The sequence below is a fragment of the Melitaea cinxia genome, chromosome 13, assembly GCF_905220565.1.
Source record: "Melitaea cinxia chromosome 13, ilMelCinx1.1, whole genome shotgun sequence".
In the NCBI taxonomy this organism is placed as follows: domain Eukaryota; kingdom Metazoa; phylum Arthropoda; class Insecta; order Lepidoptera; family Nymphalidae; genus Melitaea; species Melitaea cinxia.
Genome location: NC_059406.1, coordinates 7,789,501 through 7,813,583, shown reverse-complemented (window position 1 = coordinate 7,813,583; position 24,083 = coordinate 7,789,501). Strand labels below are relative to the sequence as shown.

Sequence of the window (24,083 nt, the reverse complement as noted above, 5' to 3'; positions counted from 1 at the left end):
TGTTTTTGTTTGTTTGTTGAACGCCTTAGTTTTATACTGTAATTGCAATAAATGTTAACTCAAATAAATAAATAAATAAATATTAGTAATTATATATTACTAGCGGACCCGGCAGACGTTGTCCTGCCCGAAAAACAGCTGCCAAATTTGATAGCTTACACATCGATAACAGCACCACCTACCGGGTCCACTTGAGACAAAACCAACCCTATCTCTCAAGTTGGACCAAATTACAGATGCTTACAAAATTTGATAAAAATTGGTTTAGTAGTTTTGGAGTTACATACATAGATATAGTAAAAAAAAGTAGATAATGCACGGCCTTTGTTGTTAGTGAAGCCACAAAACTCGGCTCCTTCAAGTAAATACACGCGCTCACGCACACATATGCATCAAACTACGCTCATTTTCGTTAGTATGTCACGAGGCTTCATACAGTAACTTTGCTTATAAAATGCCGACTTGTGTGATTAAATGGTGCAAAAACAATACTAAAGTAAACAAAAAATCTGAAGGAATATCGTTTCACACGTAAGTACATATAAAACTTTAAATTTATTGTTATTCCAAAATAATATTGAGGTTATTCGGAACTTATAATTTCAATGTCACGAAATGACGTACCACGGGAGTGTTGCCAGTAGTTCTTTTTATCAATACCCCAAAATGTGGGTAAGTAAATTGTACGCAATCAGAAAAATAATTAAGTAAAAAGTAGACATAGTTATTGTTTTTTTTTCTCTTGTTATTTTGTGTTACATAAATTGAAAATAAAAAAAATCAAAATATATTTATGAATTATTAACTCGTTTGTTTTATGTTTTAACTTTTTACAATTTTTGAGTAAACTAGGTACCCATATTTTACTATCAAATTTCATGGTTTTAGGTTTCCAACGAATATTTTAATAAGAGGTGAATGGGTAGCGGCTGTAAGACTGAGAAAATGACCACGATTATGCTGGCCATGCGCATAAAGTCAATTTAATACGATTAGTGATTGAAAAATATTTGAACATAAGACTACATCATATTAGTAAAATACAACAATGACGATGACTCTGAGTTCTAAGCGACAAAAATTTAAAAAACTTATACAACATAAAGGATTCTAGGTTTAAGAAAAATAGTTAAAAAAAACCGACTGCAAACTGAAAACAGATAAACAGAGGGGATAGGAAGTGTCCATATATACGATTATCTTACGAATATATTTTTTTATTATTCTACCGATTTTTTGTTTTATTTTTAGTAAATTTATTTAAAACTATAAACAGGTTTTTATTTTCACATACCCATTTTACCTATATTAAATTAATTGTTTAATAAAAATTTTAGGGACTTTTTTTAAAACGTGTCAACACTTCACTCACTCACACATCTTTAAAAAAGTGGCTTCAGTTTTCTGTTCTAGGTGCGTTATCTACCTTTTTTTACTTGATCTATGGTTACATACCGATAGCAGCGCCACCTACCGGGTCCGATTGAGATAAAAACTACCCTATCTCCCAAGTTGGACCAAACTATAGATGCTTACAAAATTTGATAATAATTGGTTCAGTAACTAAAGAAAATAGCTTTGGAAATAACATAATAATGTTTTTAATTAAATATTTGAACATAAAAGTGGTTATTGTAAATCAACCGTAAGAGATAGAGATATGCTATTACGGACTTTTTTGTAGCATTTTTATAGATTTTGAATTCGCTAGTACATTACTCAACTATATCTTTGAAAGTTTACGCGGCGTTCGCGTTTAAAGCTCCCAGTTGGAGAGATTTCTTGCGACCTCTTCAACATTTATCGCCGTATTTCTGCTAATTTACATAAAAGCATAGTAAAGTATATACTTAACTTCAACCTTCCTCAAGAATCACTCTTTCTATTGATGAAAACCGTATAAAAATCTGTTTGGTAGTTTTCGAGTATATCGCGACAGACAGGAGGACAGAAAGACGCGGCCGAGGGACTTCTTTTTATAATATTTAAGGATAGTAACGAAAATTAAATATAATTATATTTTCTATTCTAAATATATATAGAGCAATGACAAGATTAAAATTATTTAAGAAACGAGAATTAAAAGGAAAAGGGTCCAAAAAGTATGAATATACCTAATTGAAAAGATTATTTTAAACTTCATCATTTGATACTTTAATACTATTCTTTTAAAAAATTGTCTGTATTATTGTGTGCATAGTAAGAAACGACGAGATCCGTAAGTTGACATTAGATTAATAAAAAATATATATGAAAACATCTATAGAAAAATATTGAACTATCTTCACTCTTGAAAACGCGACGCCACATAAAAAAGTTTGCATCCAATTAGACAGAACTCGAACTGCATTTTAATTAAAACCTCCGTTTACATTACGTATGCAAATTTATACATGAGATCCAAAAGCTAGACAGACATGAAGAGACTATGAAGGACTCGCTCATATGAATATTTCTAAAAAAATTATTGGTAAAACAATTTTTTTTACTATAACAGTCTATAAAGCCACCGTTTAATACTCTTCTCTGGTTCGAGGTTAATTCGCCACGTAGGTAAACTATTTAAAAAAAAAGTAATCGTTGGTTTTTTTAGATGCGGAATCCTCACGGATACTTTTCCTGCGCGGGGTCCCAGAGAGGCTATGCCAGACTGTTACTGACTAAAAACCACCACGTGTGTATGTAAAATCTATGAATGTACTAACTAGAATGTACTCACATAACTTCCGAACGATCACACTAAATAACATCGTTATTTTTGTGTTCGATATTGTCAGGACGAGGTTGGTATAATAGAATGTCAGAAAAAAATAAATAAATGTATAGATCTATATACAGATAAAATCCGTAAAATTTGTTTCATTATAATGAGTGATATTCGCGAAAACATTTTAAAAAATATATTCTTCTATTTTTAATCCATTAAAAAGAATATTAATAACCTTTTCCTTAAAAACTTTTACTATCAACATATAACGTCATTACAAAATTTAATGGGAAAAAAGCTTGTCCTGACATTCGAGAACTCATATTTACTTATTTTGAAAATTATAACAATGAAAATGCATTAGATCAAGTTACTTAATTTACTTGTTAAAGATACCTACATAGGTAAATTTCGCGACAGCAAACATTGTAACATAGATAAAAGCTTTATATAATGGATTTTTTAATGAGTAAAGCGGCACGAAGTTGGCCATATTAGCTTTAGCCTGTGTACATTTATAATTCAGTAAAACTCTAAACAAAATTTGAAGAATACAAGCATTCAATAGATCTTTGTTTATTTTCATACGAAGTCTGATTTATTAGGTTTATAATGGAAATTATGTTACGATAAATGAGTTTCAATTTACAAACTCACATCATATATTTATTTAAAAATCTTGTATGATACATTGCCTATTCGTTAACTCGTTAAAATATTTTCAATTTTTAAGTTATCTCTATAGAAGATCTCACGTGAATTTATCTCGAGTGTAATAAAATATCTTTCGTAACACTGCGGCTGTGAGACAAGCCAAAAATTATTGCCGGCACCTACCTGCCTACATTTTATTAGATGTTTTAATGTTAAGAATATATTTAGGAGATTAGTTGTTTAATACTTTAGCGAATGAGCTATTTAACGGTTAAAGTAATGATAAGATCTTCGCTATCTCCACCGTCTCTTTATTAATGAATAATAATAATAATATCAAAACAACGTGCACGTAGTAAAATATATAATATAATCAATAAATTGTAAAACAAATTATAAAAAAGAATTCGAAATACAAATTATTGACATCTATCAAAACATATTTTTATAAAAAAAATAAAAACAAGAAATGAGGTTTCATTATTATTTCCATATAAAAAGTCTATATATGTGGATACGCCACAGTAGGTATATTTTCTCTACAGGTTATCATTTATGGTTACGGTAAAAGTAACATTACAAATATTTATTTCGAAACGTAGCATCAGTTTTTTAACTTTTTTTCCTCAAATGTGAGACAAAAAATTGTTGAGTACATAAATGAATTATCATCATATCAAAATTACTAACTATAGAGCAAATTAACCCCCGCGTGCATTCATATTACCTGCTCATACTCAGAACGAAATAAGTATAACTCTGTAAATGTATACGCTTTTATATTATAGCATTATTTCTTATAGATGTCATGAACCAAGTAATAAATAGCATTTTATATGTATCATCATCATCATCATTTCAGCCTACCACAGTCCACTGCTGGACATAGGCCTCCACAAGTTCACGGCAAAAATGGCGTGAACTCATGTGTTTTGCATTCAAACAGAGTTGTGTTCCTGTGGTGAGTAAGGTGACCAGAGCTCCTGGGGTGATTGGGGATAGAATCGTCAACGCACTTCTGGTGTTGCAGGCAACAGTCTACAAGCTACGGTTTTTTGGAATCAGAAAACTTGTCATCTTATATACAAAATTCTCGTGTCACAATGTTAGTTAAAATACTCCTCCGAAACGGGTGGACCGATTTTTATGAAATTTTGTGTTCATATTAGAAGATCTGAGAATTGGCCAACATCTATTTTTCATATCCCTAAGTTATAAAGGGGGGGGGGGGGGGTTAACCTGCTAGCATATATATAATATACATATAGTTTATTTGGCACCGATACCAAGGTCGCTGCAGACCGACTTCTTACGTAGAGATGGTCCTACCCTGATTTGTAGTATTCTATGCCTTAAAAATACACTACAATAAAACTATGTTTGTTTGTTACTTATATAAAATTCGTTATATTTAACAAAGTAGGTATGTGTACCTACTTTGTTAAATATAGCTACTGTGGCTAAGGTGCTGTAACAAAATTATGCTACGACGTTTGTTTGGGGAAGCTGTAACCGTAAACATTAACAGCTGTTACCGTTCAATTTGTTTACTTGCTAATTTGAAAATAAACAGGTAACTTACTGTCCCAAATAAGTCGGAGTAGGGACGCGCAGATGTCGTCGGGAGCGCTCGGCGTCGCTGCCGTCGCTAGCCTCCTCGAGGCCGACTGCGCTGCCCGACCCGCCCGCCGACCTACGGAAAATTTGTGATAATCCTAACTACACTTACTCATAAAGTTATTTAACCCTAACATTTTGCGAAGATAATTTTAAAAACCAAAACACAGATAAAGAACCGAATAATTAAAGGTTTGAGAAAGCTTACGCTACAAAAGAAATTTGTTAATAAATTTCTCTAACCTGTAATTTTTTTCTGATTTTTTCTACAGTACTTGTAACTGAAAAATACAAATTAAAATTTATGACATATACATGTTATGTTTTACCTTAGTTTTGATAGTTAACATTATTCGACGTAAAATAAACATGCAGTTATGTAAATATAAATATATATAAAAATATAGGTATAAAAAATATATATTGTGAAATAAAGAACATCAAGCGAAAATATTAAAAATGTATCAGAAATGAAATATGTAGATTTTACACAATTAAAAATGAATACAATTGAACATTATATTGTGTTGGTGTCTTCAAATCGGCGGTCCCGGGTTCGATTCCCGATCGGAATGAAAATATGCACAAATATTTATTTCTCTCCAACGCATCTCGGAGAGCACGGTCCCGGTTATTATCAAAACACCTAATAGCTGTCGTTACTCATAGTCGACAATACATACGCCAACCCACAGTGAAGCAGCGTAGTGGATTAAGCACCGACACTTCTAGGGAGAAGGGTCTCCATGGAGAAAGAGGCCTATAGCTATGGCCAGCAGTAGGATTTTATAGGCTTAATCAAGCAATGAATCGAACAATATGGTCAAAAGCCATGAAGCCATTATTTGTAGAGTATGTCTTTATCTAGCGCTGAATGACCGCTGATTTTCAATCTAATGTATAGGTAATCAAGTTTAAAAAAGTGGAGTTATAAATATGGTAACTTTAGATCGTTGATGAAAAATTTAAAATGATTCAAAGAAAGCATTTAAAGTTTTAAATCGCATACGTCTATTTTACAAATTATAGCAACGTAAAAAAATGAAGTTACTTCTTGTAATCATACGAAACTAACAAGCGTAACATATAAACATAGTATTTTCCTTTAACAAGTAGATATTCTTTTTAGCAAATAAATTTCATTATAAAAATATGATTATAGCTTAAATATAGTCTGACACTATTAAGTAACAGAAGACCTAGAGTATCGTGACGCAATATAGAGGTCAATTACATGCAAAGGACAAACTTATAAGCTTTTTATGATCTAGATTTGAATAAAAAAAATCCTAAAAAATATTACATTTATTAATTAATAATATTTTTACAATATTGGAAAAATAATTGATAAGTAGAATAGTAGCTACAGATCGTTTATAAAAACAATTTCTTTTTAATGAAATAAAAAAACATACTAGCAGGGCCGCGCGGTTTCATCTGCTTTGATTTGAGGAAAAAAATAGCCAACATAGCATATCTAATAAATAATAATCTTTTTAAATAGTTTAATTTTTTTAGTTATGGATGCCGGTAAAGCAAGCAATAAAAAGATATATAATTTATGTGAAGTGATAGGAAGTTTTTTCTAAAACGAGAGGCAAACATCTTATCCTTAGCGGATTAATTTATATGATGATATATTAATACGTGAAGCAAAAACTTTATACCCCTTTTCACGAAAATTGCGCTAACGGAGGATTATGAAATTTCGCACACTTATAGTTTGTATAGAGAAGGACTGAAGAACGCTAATATTTTTTTTTTTTTAATCATGTACAAAAAAATACATTAAATCAATAAAAAAATATTACACACACTACCATGTATTTGATACACACGCATATATACTCTTTTGTTTATTATCATAGAAGTATAGTATTTGACCAACAGAACTCTAATAATGTTCAAACTTATAATTTAAATTAATTATTGTCGAATTTCGACCACTGAGTGTGTGTAGTGGTCGCTAGTAATAAAAAAGTTGTGAAAATTTAAAAACAATATTAAAAAACAATTGTAAAATAAAAAATATACATAAAAAAATATTATCATATCAAATTCAAAATACACAAAAAAAAACGTATATGATTTTTTGTATTCAACAGCTTTTAAAGTAGTAACAATTAATACATATACTTAAAACATTGTGCGAATATTATAAATGGTAATTTTTCGTGCATATGCATACATATGTAATACCTTGGCATTATAAGCTCTCAAAAAGCTGCAAGCAGGAACTAATTGTTGGGATCTAGGTGACCTATGAAGTCGATACACGCCATGCCGATTACCTAGAAATAATGCACAAAGCCTATCTTTTAACCCTGTATCACAAAACGCATTTTCTATTGAGTTTAACAACATACTATATTAGTAGTTATGGGTACGGTTATGTATATATGTTTACGTCTAGATACTATATACATAATATATTTTTTAAATTTGATCATGAAAATAATTCCAATTTTAATGAATCCAAGATCGAGGTCTAAAATGTAATCGAATTTCTACGAAATCTATCACTCACCTAAAAATTCTCTTCAAGCGACTAATGACTTGGTATTTTATGTACACTTTAATCACAATACTTAATTTTCAGTTTCCTTTAGTTCATCGCAATCAACGAGCACTACACGTACAATCCAGCACCATAGCACTAATTCGACAAATTTTGTTATAATTATGAATAGTAAGCATGAAATGTTAGTTTATGTAAAGCGTGAAGGGTGGAGGTATTCGGAATCGGTTATAAAACGTTTGCCGCAAACCGTAACCTAGGGAAGAGAGCACGTTACAACATTGTGATGACTTACAAGTTGATTGGATTACACAAAGTTAGCTTCAATTTTAATCTTATCACTGTTTCAAAAGGTACAGTGCTTTTAAATGCAACATACATTTTATATATTAATGCTCAAACTTTAACTTTTTATTCAATCAAAATTAACACGCACTACCATTTCCTTACGTCCGATGTCTATGAAAACACGATTTTAAAATTACTGATAGTCTTACGTTTAATAAAAAAACATAAAAAACACAATAGTCATTTAATTTCTTATAATTGAAGCTCTGCGTGACCAAAGAACATTTCTACCAGATTTAATCAGACAATCAAACTGTCTCCTTTATGTTACATCACTGAATTTTGAAAGCGAATCAATATTAATTTAGCTCCCGTTTTAAAATAATATTCTAAAAACTCATCCTTAAGTAAAAAATATATATTAAAACACAGTCCTTTATTGGGTATCCAGGAAAAGCATGTATGTAACTTATTAGTTCCATAAATAAGGATATTATCAAATATATTTAAATAATGAAGTTATCTGTGATTTATTTCAATCCAAATGAAAATAGTAAAGGTTATTCACTTTTTATAGAAATGTGGTAGCACTTGTCTGATTAATACGATGTACGTAATTTCGATTATCATTATAACACTTCACTTTAAGCTTGACTGGATCTGTATTTGAATGGTAGTGGGATTTGTAGAGCAATGAATTCTGTAGCCACTTATTATTCTTTCTTTAATTTCCTTTTGACTGGCCAAACGCTTTCATACTGTACCGATTCCTAACAATCCTTGGAGCTGTCATCTGGGCTGACCAATTAATATAATAGAAATTATTCCTTATTTCAACACAGTAAGGTATAAATTGGTATACAAAGTTTCTATTCTACAGAAACATGCGCAGTGGTGCATTGCGCATAATATTGATTGCAATCATATGTGAAATGTGGCGGTAATTTTGTTTTTTAACGTCCATTTACAATAAACTTAAAAAATTATTTATTTTACTTTCCAAACATCACCCTGGCTAATATCTGAGGAGGCCCGTGTTAAAGTTTATTATTGCTTATAGGCCTTAATACTTCCTTAAAAAGATCACAATTTTACAATTCATTATTCTATAAATAATAGTGTCTGCATATTTATATGAAAGAAAGAGGAAAGTATCTTTAAAAACAAAGTATGAAAGTATTAACACTAGGCCTTCTATGTTTTAAGATTTAGATATTCACCGTATCCTGTACTCTACCGTACGTAGCATTTTAAGTGTCAAATTGCCTTAACACTTCAGTATCGTTATGTTTCACTATAATTACAGCATTATGAGAAATTACTAAATATTTAGATTTTTTTTAATGATAAAATTGTTTTTAGTTATATGTTTACCTACATAGTTAAAGTACAAACTTATAAAACTTGAAAATATTGACTAATTGAAATTATTTTAATATAATAGAAATTATACAGTAAGTAATTGTTATATAATCAACTAATTAACAACCGCTTTGGTGTAGTGGTGCGTGTGCCATGTATTTGTTACCGGCCAAACCCGATTTCAGGACAAACTAGTTTTGCCTAGACTAAACTAGTTCTTCCTATACGTGTTAGGATTAACTAGTATAGCCTAGGCAAAACTAATTTTGTCTTAAACCAGATAGGATAAACCAGTTTAGGCTAGTCCAAACTAATTTGTCCTAAGCCCGATAGGATAGACCAGTTTAGGCCAGGCCAAACTATTTGATCCTGATATAAATACGCACACTTTAGGATAAACTGGTATGGCCTAGTCTAAACAGTCTAAAAAAAAATTCGGGACAGGATGTTAGCTGAAACATCAAAAAAATATGCCAATATCACAAAAGAAATGATAAGCTTGTATTTATCTATGTGTAGTGTCTGTTATCAAAATAAAACAAAGAAGAAAAGAGGATTAGTCTCTAAGCCCATTCTTCATTCGGAAATGAATATTAGGTGCCAGGTAGATCTGATCGATTTTCAGACACAGCCAGATGGAAATTTTAAATTTATTATGGTTTACCAAGACCATCTAACAAAATTTGTTCTGCTTCGCGCTCTACAATGTAAGAGGGCGGCAGAGGTGGCTTACCATTTGAATGATATATTTCTAACTATAGGAGCGCCGTGCATTCTTCAATCTAATAACGGTAGGAAATTTGTAAATAATGTTATAAGTGAGCTTGCCAGACACAGTCAAAGCCAGGGCTCAGTTGAACGTGCCAATCAAGCTATTGAGAATATGATAGGGTCTTGGATGAATGAGAACGTTTCAACGAAATGGTCAGAAGATTTGAGATACGTTCAATTCATGAAAAACCGCGCCTACCATTCAGGGATAAAATAATCACCATACAAGGCATTATTTGGAATAGAACCCAGAGTAGGACTTTTCGACTTCCTCTTTGCCGCAAGAAACCATAAATGATATTCAGAATGAAGATGATTTAAGGAAGGTAATAAAAGATGATCGTAATGTTAACCTAACAGAAGATAGAAATGATAACGTTGTCGAAGTTAGTAATCGAGAAAAAGTTTCTTCATCTGATAATGACATTCATAAAGCTAGAACAACTGCAGCAGAAAATCTTGTAAAACACGCTAAGAAAATGAAAGCTACTTCTGACAAGTCTCATCCACCTGCCAACATTGGAGATAATGTGACTATACCGATTCCAGATGTTGACAAAGGCAAAGGTGATCTCAGAAACATTATTGGAGTTATTCTTCAGAAAAATGACGAAACAATATTGCAGGTTTTATTTTTTTGTTACTTAATTACTTATCTATCTTTCTGAAGCATCAATTATATTTTAAAGTACCTAATATGTTTTTACTTTATTTTTTCAGATCAGAATTCGGTATTTGCAATCAAACTTTTTTAGAGGTAGCAGATGTAAACCAAGGCTCTGAAATATCGTTAAGGACTGCAGCTACAAAACATTCAGTTGGATCAGGCCAAGGTTTTGTGAGATGCAGCTGCTACAAAAACTGTTCCACAAACAGATGCCAGTGCAAGAAGGCACTCATACTCTGCAATTCTAAGGGCCACCAAAGTAAACCATGTAAAAATAAATAACAATTTTAATAATTGAGATATGATTATTGCTTCTATTAAAAAACATTTATTATTTGTTATAGTATGATTGTTTGTATTACCAATTATCCATAATTTTTAACGACGAATCATTATGGTTTTAATAAAAATGATTATTTTTTCAATTACAGAGTATTTTTTTCACTTTATCCATTTATTTTGACTTTCTTGATATACTATAATGTTTAGACTAGGCCATACCAGTTTATCCTAAAGTGTGCGTATTTATATCAGGATCAACTGGTTTGGCCTGGCCTAAACTGGTCTATCCTATCGGGCTTAGGACAAATTAGTTTGGACTAGTCTAAACTGGTTTATCCTATCGGGTTAAGGACAAACTAGTTTTGCCTAGGCTATACTAGTTAATCCTAACACGTATAGGAAGAACTAGTTTAGCCTAGGCAAAACTAGTTTGTCCTGAAATCGGGTTTGGCCGGTAACATATGCACCTAAAAACCGACGGTTTGCGGGTTCGATTCCCGCTTGTGATGGATATTTGTATTTGTACAAATACTTCTTTCCGGTTAGTACATATAGAGTAATGTGTAATTCTTTAAATTAGACCCAATGAATATAACTACCTCATAAAGAAGGTTAGGATAACATGGTGTACGATCCCCACGGACCAAAAACAGTAAAGAGAGACGGGGCAGGTGAGTTCGCTCGCTCGCCCTGTGGCGTAAAATCGATTGGCGGCCTGGTTGCACTGGGCTCCCTGGAGCTTGTTCGGTTGCGATACGACTATGGAGGTCTAGCCTGGCCTAATGGAGGTGAGACGCTCTTGGACCCGGTTTTCCCATTCCGCAGACGGTAGACTGGTCCGGTTGAGCTTCCCATAAGTGGACTGGTTGATGGGTGGTCGGGTCACCTTCAGACGGCATGAGAACCCACACGTCGAAAGGGGTGATTTTCTGGGGGCCGCCCCTCTAGGTGCCTGGGACCAGATGTTTCGTTCGGGCCTACCGCCGAGGCGAATTGGTGAATACTAGCGCAACCCATCTCGCCCCACCTAGGCCTACACGTGGGGTTTTTAGCTCTCGTGCCAGAGTAGTAACCACGATGGATCTTCCCCAAGTAAAATTTAAAAAAAAGAGTATCTACGCACGGTTTGACTTACCCAAAAATAATAATAGTGAAGTCTAGGAACTCTACTAACCATTAAAATAATGAAAGATTTTGAGCACTTTACTATATCAAGGTCAATATTAACTAATATATACTAATATACTTCTAGTGCGAGATAGATCGTCAATTTTAGTTCGTGTTTAGATTTGAAGGTCGTCCGTATACAAGTGTTAGAGAAAGGTAATATGGGAAGAAATAAAATTTATAAATATGGAAAATAAGAAGGGAGACAACACGCCACCTTGTGGAACACCAGCAACTATAGAAAACCAATCGGAAAAAGAATCTTGAAATCTTACACGTTGCAGTTTACTTAGTTTTACAAAATAATTGCATTCCCGTTTTTAAAATATCATTAATTTTATTTATAACAGAAGATGATTAATCTTCACGAACTAAATATTTTTAAACAGAATATATACCTTATAATTTTTTGTGTTTTACCTCATAATTTTTACTGGGTGTATCTATTTTGAATAATTCTTTTTTTTTATCTAAAACTGTTAGATACCAACTTTTGTGTGGTTCCATTTCAATTAAGTCGAGATCTGACGTGCAGTTTTCAACCGACTTCCAAAAAGGAGAAGGTTATCAATTCGACTGTTTTTTTTATAAGTCAAGTAAATACGTATTATTAGAGATAGCTGGAAAAATACTTGTCAGATGTCAATTAAATTTGAATGGGACCACATGACAAGCACCACCTTTCTATTAAAAAGGAAACATCAAAATCGACCTAACCAGTAAAAAGTTCTGTACATATTTTTTAACCGATTTCCAAAAAAGGAGGAGGTTCTCAATTCGACTGTATTTTTTTTTATGTATGTTACATCAGAACTTTTGACCGGGTAGACCGATTTCGACAAATTTTGTTTTAATCGAAAAGTTGTGTGTGCCAATTAGTCCCATTTAAATTTATTTGAGATCTAACAACTACTTTTCGAGTTATATCTAATAATGCGTTTTTACTTGACGCTTTTTTCGTCGACCTACTCGTACGTTGTATTATACTGATAACAAACATATATAACAAACTCTTTCTTCAATCTATAAGCGCTACAAAATATAAGTCTATTGTAGTCGTTAATAAGTATCGATAACAGATTAGCCCAGTCATCACAGCCTTTTGGGTTTCGGAGCCCCCTCCCTACTACGTTAAGTCACACTTTCAGTAACCATCTAACAAATCATCACATCATCACATCAGCCTATCGCAGTCCACTACTGGACATAGGCGTCCACAAGTTCGAGCCAAAAATGGCGTGAACTCATGTGTTTTGCCCATAGTCACCACACTGGGCAGGCGGGTTGCTGACCGCAGGGCCGGCTTTGTCGCACCGAAGACGCTGCTGCCCGTCTTCAGCCTGTTTATTTTAAAGCCAGCAGTTGGATGGTTATCCCGCCATCGGGCGGCTTTTTTAAGTTCCAAGGTGGTAGTGGAACTGTGTTATCCCTTAGTCGCCTCTTACGACACCCACGGGAAGAGAGGGGGTGGCTATATTTTTTAATGCCGTCACCACACAGCATAACTAATCTATCTAAATAACATCTAACAAATACAGCGTCACAAAAACTAGACCATTTCCCCCTTTAGACCTTCTGTTTTAAATCGTCTCCTTTCTGGCTTATCGTATTCGCATGTATAATAAAATACACCAAACGTTTTCGTAATTGCCAGCAATAAATTTAAAGTTTGTACTAAAAATAAATTAATAGTTACATCTTATTATTCGGTCCAGAATTATATTGATAATAAAGATGTGTGGATTTAGTGACGCCGTAGTTCAAGCAAGATATTAACAATTTTATAATAAAACGCAGTTTTTTAAAGAGTAATTAATAATAATTAGTTTTTTTTTTGTACAAAAAAACATCTTCCTGTTTTAATATCCACCCACTCACGCTTAGCAAATACCAACCCAATTCGCTATTTGCAAACGTGTTTTATGGACCACCAGTAAGATGTATTTCGTGAAATGTTTTTGCGTTTGTATTATGTGCGCTTCTGGCGCCCCCGACACAAAATGCTCATTCGACTGAGAACCTTTGAACATGAGCATCCGATTTTAAAATAGTACATGATTGTATTAACATGATTTTATTACCTGCAACCAGCAACAACAATCTTGAATCATTTCGATTTACAAATAAGTATTGAGTTGTTTCATCATACGTATAATGTATTTTTTACTGGGTTTTCTCAGTCTTCCTAGAATTTCACCTTATATCTTAATTTTATGAACATGTTATAACTTCTGGAGTAGGTTTTTTAAAACAAAAGTTTACAAGACCTTTCTTAATTAAAAATATATAATATATATATAATAAAAATACAAGTAATAAGATAGACAAACAATATATATGTCGATTATTAAAAGTAGTGTAAGTCATTATTAACCTAAATTTTAAAATAAGCAGATTATCGTCTTAATCTATTTAATAGTTAACCGCAATTTGGTTTAGTTGTCACGTATAGTTGCTATTCTTTTGGCTTCTACAATATTGTGACATGTATTGGCTTTTCTGTAATTATGTACCAAATAAATCTCTAAAATGTTTACTTTTGATTATGATATGTAATTTAATTTTATGATTAACCTATTAAAGGTAGGTATTTTCAAATCCCACAGGGATATACAAAAATTAGAATTTATTTTCTTGCCATACAAAATATAACACAACATGATAGGTATATCAGTATGGTCAAAAGACTAATAGACATAACCAAGTAGACACATACTATTTGTTGGTCTAAGCGGCTACAATTATTGTCCAACCAATACTAAAAATTCAATTATAGTTAATGATCACACTTTCTACATCTTCTAAAATATTCCTCTAAATATACATAAGTAGGTACTACAATATTTGTTGTGTGGCTCCGGCAGTCTAGAATTTAGTCACCCTCTCTTTTCTCGTAAGTGTCGTAAGAGGCGACTAAGGAATATCAAAGTTCCTTCTATATTACCTTGGAACTTTAAAGCCAAACATTGTTGCGCCATTTTTCGGAAGACATCCCGGATATCGACATCAACGGAATTAGTGCGGCGCTCGAACAGCTTAAAAACAGGAGGGCCCGGGGGATGATGGAGTTATGACTGATCTCCTTAAAACCGCAGAGCGACTTGTCCTAAAATCCTTGGCGAGACTCTTTAACGCCGTCATCCACCTCATTACATGGTCACCATATGGTCGTGGAGGAGCTAACCCAAAATCCTGGGTAGCTAAATGAGTTCACCCGACGAGTCGATCTTGGTATGAATTTGGATAGAACGAAAATTATGTTTAACTACCAAATCACAGAGAGACTAGTATCGATCAATGGTACCCTTTTCGAAGTTGTTCTATTATGATGGATTATGGCTACATAGACCATCACATCCAACTAGGCTGAAACAACTTCGATAAATAAACCGATAGGAGAATCCGATCGGGCTGGGCGGTGTTTGAAAGGGTTCGACGAGTCTTTACTTCGAAGACTCAGCAATGTCACACACAAAAATCTTCGAGGAATGTATTCTGCCTTTATCAACTTACGGTGCCAAGACGTGGACACTGACGAAGGGACTGGTCCACAAGTTGGTCATTCAACGTGCAAAGGAACGGGCTACACTTGGGGTATCTTACAAAGGTCAATTTTTGATATGATATTCAAAAATGTTTAGAATTCCTAATGTGTGGGTAACACAACAATAAAATCGTACAATATATAAATAATTATTATTTAATCGCTTCAGCCTGTAATATCTCACTGCTTGGTATAGGCCTTTTCCCCATATAGGAGAAGGATCAGAGCATCATCCACCACGCTACTCCAATACGGGTTGGTGGATATATTCCGTACTATGAGTAACGATCGCTATTAGGTGTACATCATACATAATAATGCTCTCCGAGGCACGGTGGAGAGACGCACAAGGACTGCACACAGACCACGGCAAACATCTATATGGCCAATAAACACTCAGACCACGGCAAACATCTATACGGCCAATACAAATGTTTGTCATGCGAACCCGCAACCACCAGTATAATAACTACAAAACAGTGCTGTGGCCATTGCGCCAACGCGGTGTCAAACCTAATTGATTGTAATTATTTTTAACTTTTTGACTAACGCGCACATTGAGTACACCTAGGTATAGACAATATTGATAAATTTAGACAGCAGTTAATAAATTATCTATTAAATACTAATTAATATAAATTACTTACGTAATCGATAGTGATGGTACATTAGCACGCGCTGCGGCATCAATAACTTGTAATGATAGACTAGGCGATACAGTAACGTCCAAGTAGCCCAAATCTGAAAAAAAAACTATTAAGTAGGTACTCTATCGAGGCGTCTATGCTAATGTTTATTTTTTTAAACAAAATTTTGTAGCAGTGGCGTAGCTACAGAGGGGCAAAATGGGGCAGTGCTCCGGGGCCCCCAAGCTCAGGGCGCCCGTTGGACTCAGACTTACAAACTATAAATTGAACTAATGAAAATTTCTCCCACATTCGGAATATAAGTAAACCAGATTCCATGAACACAAATTTAATTACGGTAACTTATCTGAAAAATTACAGAGGAATTCTCAACAAGTCTCGAACATCTTTGTTTGAAACTTGAAGGTAACTCCCCTGTCCCCAGCGCACAACACACGCTTGATGCAAGGCGGGACCTACGAGAAACTCTTGACGTAAAATAAATAAGCATTTTGATAAATTATTACCTCCAGGTTATCGATTTAAAAACAGGAAAGATATAAATATATTTAAAATTACATTTTTCAATAATGTACTAGACACAATAATAACTCAGTTAAATGCACGTTTTGCAGTCAGTTAAATATTGAATTTTCTAACACTAACTCAACCGACTTCCAAAGAGGAAGAGGTACTCAATTCGATTTTGACGATTTTTGTTTTAATCGAAAGGTGGTGCGTGATATCTAATCTTTGATAACGCACATTTACGTGACTATTTTTTTCGTCTACTTAGTTGTATTACTTGTCGATGTAATTGAAGGAGTTTTGCTGTATGGCTATGGTAGTTTAGAATTTATCCACTCCCTGTCTTCCCGTGGATGTAGTAAAAGGCAACTAAGGGATAACAAAGTTCCACTACAACCTTGGAACTATTGAAGTCCCAAAGGCAATGAATATGGCAAAGCCCCGAAACTGTGACGAGGAACGAGATCGATTTCATCATAGCGGATAAAAGGCATATATTCAGAAATGTCTCAGTGGTTAATAGGCTTAAAACCGGCAGCGACCACCGACTATTGCGAGGCACTCCGAATATATGCCTCCAGAAATAACGGGCCCGCTTGATGAAATCTACTCTTCGAGTTACGCTGCCCGAAATACTATGTGACTGCGAGTAGTTCCAATTGGAACTCTAAATCCGATTCGATTCGCTGGAAACTACTAGCGACGTGGACAAGATGACTTTCAACGTGATGAAGACGGTGTGTACACTGGATCGCAGACATTTTTCACCAACGAAGTCGATTATACAAAGACAGAAGAATGTAATCAGTCGCTGTGTATGGCATTCGTGGACTGTGAGAAAGCCTTCGACTCTGTCCAGACCTGGGCTGTCCTGGACTCTTGGCAGAGATTTCATATCGACTAGCGATATATCGAGGTACTCAGATATGTATGTACGATTCGGCGACGATAACCGTTCACATCCAAGACTAGAGAACAAGTTGAATTTTCCTCCGGCGTGGGGTAAGACAGGGAGATGTAATATTACCGAAACTGTTTACCACTACGCTGGAGGATATCTTTAAGACCTTCGATTGGGGGGAATGAGGCGTCAACGTCAACTGCGAATGCATCTCTCATCTTCGTTTCGACGACGATATCATCATCTTTGCGGAGACGTTTGATGAGCTAGGCCAAATGCTGGCCGGCCTAAACGAGTTCTTCCGACGGGTCGATCTCGGTATGTACTTGTACAAAAGTTTAAAAAAAAGAAAGATGTTTAACAACCAAATCATACCGAGACTGGTATCGGTCGATGGTACCCTTCTCGAAGTTATTCAGGCTTATGTTCACCTAGGCCATACCATCCAAATAGGCTGCAACGACTACGAGAAGGAGACTGATAGGAGGATTTGGTTGGGCTGGGCGGCATTTGGCAGGGTTCGTCAAGTCTTCACTTCGAAGATTCCGCAATGCTTGAAGACAAAAGTCTTCAACCAATGCGTCCTGCCTGTGTTAACATACGGAGCCGAGACGTGGACACTGACGAAGAGACTGGTCCACAAGTTTAAAGTCGTTCAATGTGGAATGGAACGGGCTAATGCTTGGGATTTCTCTCAAAGTTAGAATAGATGAGACTATCTGCAAGAAAATGAAATTAACGACATAGCCCACAGAATCAGCAAGTTGAAGTGGTAGTGGGCTGGTCACCTGTGTCGCAGGACCGATGACCGTTACCGTGCCGACGGCAGACGTATCCTGGAGTGGAGACCACGTCTTGGCAAACGCAGCGTGGGACGTCCTCCGTCCCGTTGGACCGACGATCTACGTGATTTATAATTATCGGTGTAGACTGGATGAGGATTGCGGAAAATCGGGATGTCTAGCGTGAACTTTGGGTCCTATGTCCAGCAATGGACTGCAATAGGCTGAAATGACTGACTCACTCAAGGGGTGGTGTCGACGGGATCGTATTAACGTACCTCCGCTGTCTGTGTGTTTGTAACAGGACTGTACTGTACTGTTTTGAACGGTAACAGGTGATTTTCTTCTTATAAAATAGTTTTAATTTGTTCACTAAAATAAGTTACAATTTGTAAGTATTTGGTTTTAAAGTTTTTTACGGAGTCGAATGTATTACTACAATTCTGGAGTGTGTACGATTTCAGATAGTTTAGTGGGGCCCTCTTTTATATTCTGTCCCAGGGCCTTGGTTACCTAGCTACGCCACTGTTTTGTAGACACTGTTTCGATCGAAGTCTTGTATATTAGTTGTTCTAAAGATTATACAAATACGTTCTTACTAGATATTTGTAATCTAAAGAAAAAACTACGAATTTTGTGTCAAATGCTAGAATTTTACAAAACAATTTTCTCTTTTGATTTAGCTATCGCTGTGCTTTCTGTTATATTTAAAAGAACATCACAGAGCTTAATATTAATTAGCGACGGTGTTATTTATTCCCAGCACAGGAAATTACTTCATTAAAAATTATTGAGTGAATTAATTTCGATGCAGTGTTTATTTCATTCAAATTAAACTCTAATTTTGTTGACTATTGATTAAACTCTATTATAAGTTCATATAATTAAATAATGAAGTAATTTCCTGTGTTGGGAATAGATAACACCGTATATATATGTAGTTACTTTTCATTGAAATATATTTATTCTTTAACGAATATTAATTTACCATTGTCGACGATAGAACATAAGCCAGTATCAGATATTGACCTGCCGCGTGTCTTGAGGCCCGGCTGATTTTTTTTGAAAAGGTTCCATTGTCTCACTACTGATGAGCGAAGCAAACGGTTGAATCTAAAATAAAAAAGCTAATGACGTTTTTGTTTTTGTTTTTTTAATTTCACATTACACTTATTTGTAGTATCTTGTATATTATTTATCACAGAAGTTGAAAGTTTTAAATAATGTTCTCAAAAAGCATCCTATTATCTAGTCAACAAAGGAAAGGAATTAGTAATACAGCTAGGCCATGTATACGCCTTTACCTTTTTAACGGTGTCTCAGAATTTTCAGAGAAACTGATTGATGACGTAGAAGTTTCACTACTGCTGGAGTTCACGTGACGGTACACTTGAAAGCTACCACTAGCACTTTTGCGAAGACCACTGTTCGTCATTTTTAAATCAAATAACATACACTTTTATTAAAGAAAACAACGCTTAAAAGTAAAAACAGTATTGTGTAAATACTACAAAGCATATTCCGAAACTAAGAATTTGTGCTACGAGGAATACAAACTAGTTTAAAATAAATTGTCACTGATTTCTAAATTTAGTTCTTACGCTGAAGCGTAAGCGCGTCCACGTCGTGTTTGAGTCATCTACAAGATAAGATTGAAAAATTATCGCATTACGATTCCCCAAAATTACACCATTGACTGTTCTTGCAAATCTTTTCATTGATGTGTATCGTGCAAAGGTGAATTTTATTAGTGACTAGTGGCCTGCCCCGACTCCTCACGGGAATTTAACAAAAATATTAAATTGTAAAATAATAATACACACACATAACCCCTTCTTTTTGCGTCAGGTTACTAAAAAAAGGAAATTATACAGAAAATTTAAATAATATTATTTTAATGAACTTTTCTTTTTATTTTAATGTTTTTTTTTTTTGTTGTTATTTTTGTAAAAAATATTTTAAGTATTTTTACACCTTCAGTTACATTATTGGAGTTTTAATAAATATCTTTATTTTATTTTTTTTGAAAACGTAATAGGTATAGCCTATGTCACCTGGGGATAGTGTAGCTTCCCAACTATGAAAGAATTTTTCAAATCGGTTCAGTAGTTTCGGAGCCTACTCAATGCAAAAAAAAACATACAATCTTTCGTCTTTTTAATATTAGTATAGATTTATAATGTACTAGCTGTGCCCGCGGCTTCGCCCGCGTTGAAATTAGTGTGTCACAAAGTTTTCCCGGCAAACTTTCAGTGAAACTCTCATCAAAATCGGCTTAGCCGTTCCGTAAACCTTTCTCTTGCCAATGGTGAAACCGCATGAAAATCCGTTCAGCAGATTTTGTGCGAATCGATCACATACACTTTTGGGGACTTTGTTTTATAATACACTAACTGTTGCCCGCGACTACGTCCGCGTGGTTATGAAGATATGCATTACTAGTAAGATGTTTAACGCAAATTATTTTTTTATTTTAGTTATTTGAAATGCTTATCAAACTGAGTAACTTTTTAAAAGGCACAATTTAGTATAATTTAGAATAGAATAGAATATACTTTATTGCACACCACTCGGATTTTTTTTTTACATAAAACAGTTATTTACACATAGAGATAGTAATGTACAAAGGCGGTCTTATCGCTTAGTAGTGATCTCTTCCAGACAACCTTTAGATATAGGATAATATGAATTGAAAAGGTAGCAGCGCAATTATCTTTATAATTTGTAAATTCAACATTATGCATGCAAACATTATGCATTTTCGTTCCCTACTCAAAAAATATAGAAAAAAACATACTTCATACATACACATATATACATAAAATATCTACATACATACAAAACATACATGCATACACACATACATACATACATACATACATACACACATACATACATACATAACATGTCACAATATGTTATAATTTAATAGTTATTTTTATAAAACTTCTCTATACACCACATTTTTAGTTTTATTTTCAGGCTGTATATGTTTCATACAAACTATCAACCCCAATTAAACCCCCTTAGCGGTGGAATATCGTAAAATTCGTTCTTAGCGGACGTCTGCTAACTATAATCTACCTCCCTGCCAAATTTTATCTTTGTCCAACCTGGATGGATAGACCATCCAGCGGTTTTAGAGTTCTCGTGATGAGTGAGTTAGTGACCTTTCTCTTTTATATATATAGATTATGATGCATTATTTGGACAGCTCCTCACCATCTATAGAGCATACAGTTTAAATTTCAAGTCTCTTACTTCAAAAACATAAGACTTTCATAAAAACTTCGGACCCCCGTTTTATCCCCTTAGGGGTCGAGTTTCGTAAAATCCGTTCTTAGCGGACGTCTACGCCCTATAAGGAGCCTTCCTGCCAAATTTCAAGTTTGTAGCTGTTATATTTTCGGTGATTTCGTGATGAAGGAGTCAACCTACCATCCCCCGTTTTAACCCTAAAAAGGAGTTGATTTCTAAAGATACATTATTTGGACACCTTCTCACCATCTAAACAGTGTACATTTTAAATTTTAAGTCTCTTACTTCAAAAACATAGGACTTTCATACAAACTTGCAACCCCCGTTTTACCCCCTTAGGGGTCGAGTTTCGTAAAATCCGTTCTTAGCGGACGTCTACGTCCTATAAGGAGCCTACCTGCCAAATTTCAAGTTTGTAGGTTTTATAGTTTCAGAGATTTCGTGATGAGTGAGTGACCTTTCGCTTTTATATATATTAAAGATAAAGATAAAGATTATAGATTATAGATAAAGCTTGCGGAACATAATTATCTACGATTGTTTGTGCGAATGAGTAATATTTCTCTTCTAAGTCACAGTATTCATGAACCTTTTAATAAAATACTATACACCATTATAAAATTGTCATGAATTAAGTTTTAAATTAGTACAAAAAAGTTCAACTAAAGTACCAAAAAAAAAATCCGATCTGTATTAAAAAACGTCGATTGCACAGCAAAATAGTTACATCAAAATATTATTATTTTTGTAACAAAATATGTTTGTGACTAGTCACAATTCATTTAAATTTCCCTACAGCTTTTTTTATGGAAGTAAGTAGGTATATCTAATAATGACTAGCACTCATTAAACTTATTAGGCCTCCGTACGTAAAGTCTAAAACCCTATTACTAAGACTCCGCAGTCCATCCGTCCGTTTGTCACCAGGCTGTATCTCATGAACCGTGATACATAGTTAGACAGTTTTCAAAATTTTCACAGATTTTATGTATTTCGTTTCCGCTATAACAACAATATTAAAAAACAGTATAGAATAAATATTTAAGGGGACTCCCATACAACAAACGTGTTTTTTTTTGCCGTTTTTATAGATAATGTTACGGAAACCTTCGTGCCCGTGTCCGGCTCGCATTTGGCCAGTTTTTGCCTAATTTTTGATAAAACTAGATTTATATTTTTTTATAGGATAATACTCCAGTTTATCTACCTCAAACAGCATTTTTATTTACAAAAATAGTGTAAATAGTACCTGGGTGACAGAGCTTAGCTCGGTATTTTTAATAAATCGTGTTTTTTTTAAAATCATATTTAAATACGAATTACATAATGATAAAATATGAATCATATTTTTCTATTTTACCGACATAATCATAAAAAATATGAACTGGCTATTTAAATAAAAAGTAACGAGTGCAATTAGAAAAAAAAAGAAAAAATAATAATCGATCTGGATCACAATTTTATTGACAAGTTCGAAATTTATCTTCGTCTTCTAACGATATTGTAGCCATTTTTTCATTGCCTAAAAACAGGGATAAAACGACATTTTTCTAAAAATGAATCCTAGCTAGATTTATTTATCTCCCCCGAAATCCCCTGCATACTAAATTTCAAGAAAATTTCAAGAAATTGTAAAATCACCTACCAGTAGTAAGAATCTTCTACTTTTTAACCGACTTCCAAAAAAGGAGAAGGATTTCAATTCGACTGTATTTTTTTTAATGTATTTTTAGGTACCTACTCAACAAAAATGAATAGACTTTGACTAGTATGTCTTATACATTCGCCATATAGCCCCGATCTTGTACCCTTATATTTCCATCTGTTTCGGTCTCTTTAGAATATTTTAGGTAGTGTAACGTTAACATCAAGAGAACTGTCAAAACTACTAGTCACAGTTTTTAACCGACTTCCAAAAAAGGAGGAAGGTTCTCAATTCGACTGTATTTTTTTTATGTTTGTTACATCAGAACTTTTGACCGTGTGGACCGATTTCGACAATATTTTTTTTTTTAATCGAAAGGTGGTGTGTGTCAATTGGTCCCATTTAAATTTATTTGAGATCTAACAACTACTTTTCGAGTTATATCTGTTGCAGTCAAAACTCTTAACCAGTCAAAAGCACTATTGACTAGCAAAATCAGTCAGAAGTACTTTTGACCGTTTGCTTTAGTCAATAATACTTTTGACTAAAATCACAGTTAAAAGTACTTTTGCCCAATGGAGTTGGTTAAAAGTACTTTTGACTAAATGATTCCGTTAAAAGTGGTTTTGACTGGTTGTATAAGTCAAAACTCTTTTCGGGAGGCACTCAAATTCTTCGGAGTACCCCCGTATCTAGGGAGGCTGCTGGAGGCGTACCTCTCCGATCGCAAAGTAGGCCTCGAAAATCGGTCGGGGTCCGTGGAGTG

General features: G+C 34.0%; 1 protein-coding gene across 1 annotated transcript in view; it reads right to left on the bottom strand.

Moving 5' to 3' along the window:
* Positions 1 to 20,106, bottom strand: part of LOC123659071 — a 76,234-nt gene extending 56,128 nt beyond the window's left edge. The window contains exons 1-4 of the mRNA XM_045594339.1: positions 19,719 to 20,106; positions 19,403 to 19,527; positions 16,225 to 16,318; positions 4,944 to 5,054 (exon numbers count right to left, since the gene is read on the bottom strand). Of these exons, the coding sequence (XP_045450295.1) occupies positions 4,944 to 5,054; positions 16,225 to 16,318; positions 19,403 to 19,527; positions 19,719 to 19,867 (479 nt within the window). The 5' untranslated portion in view covers positions 19,868 to 20,106. The remainder of the gene's footprint in view (positions 1 to 4,943; positions 5,055 to 16,224; positions 16,319 to 19,402; positions 19,528 to 19,718) is intronic.
* Positions 20,107 to 24,083: the final 3,977 nt, after the last annotated feature.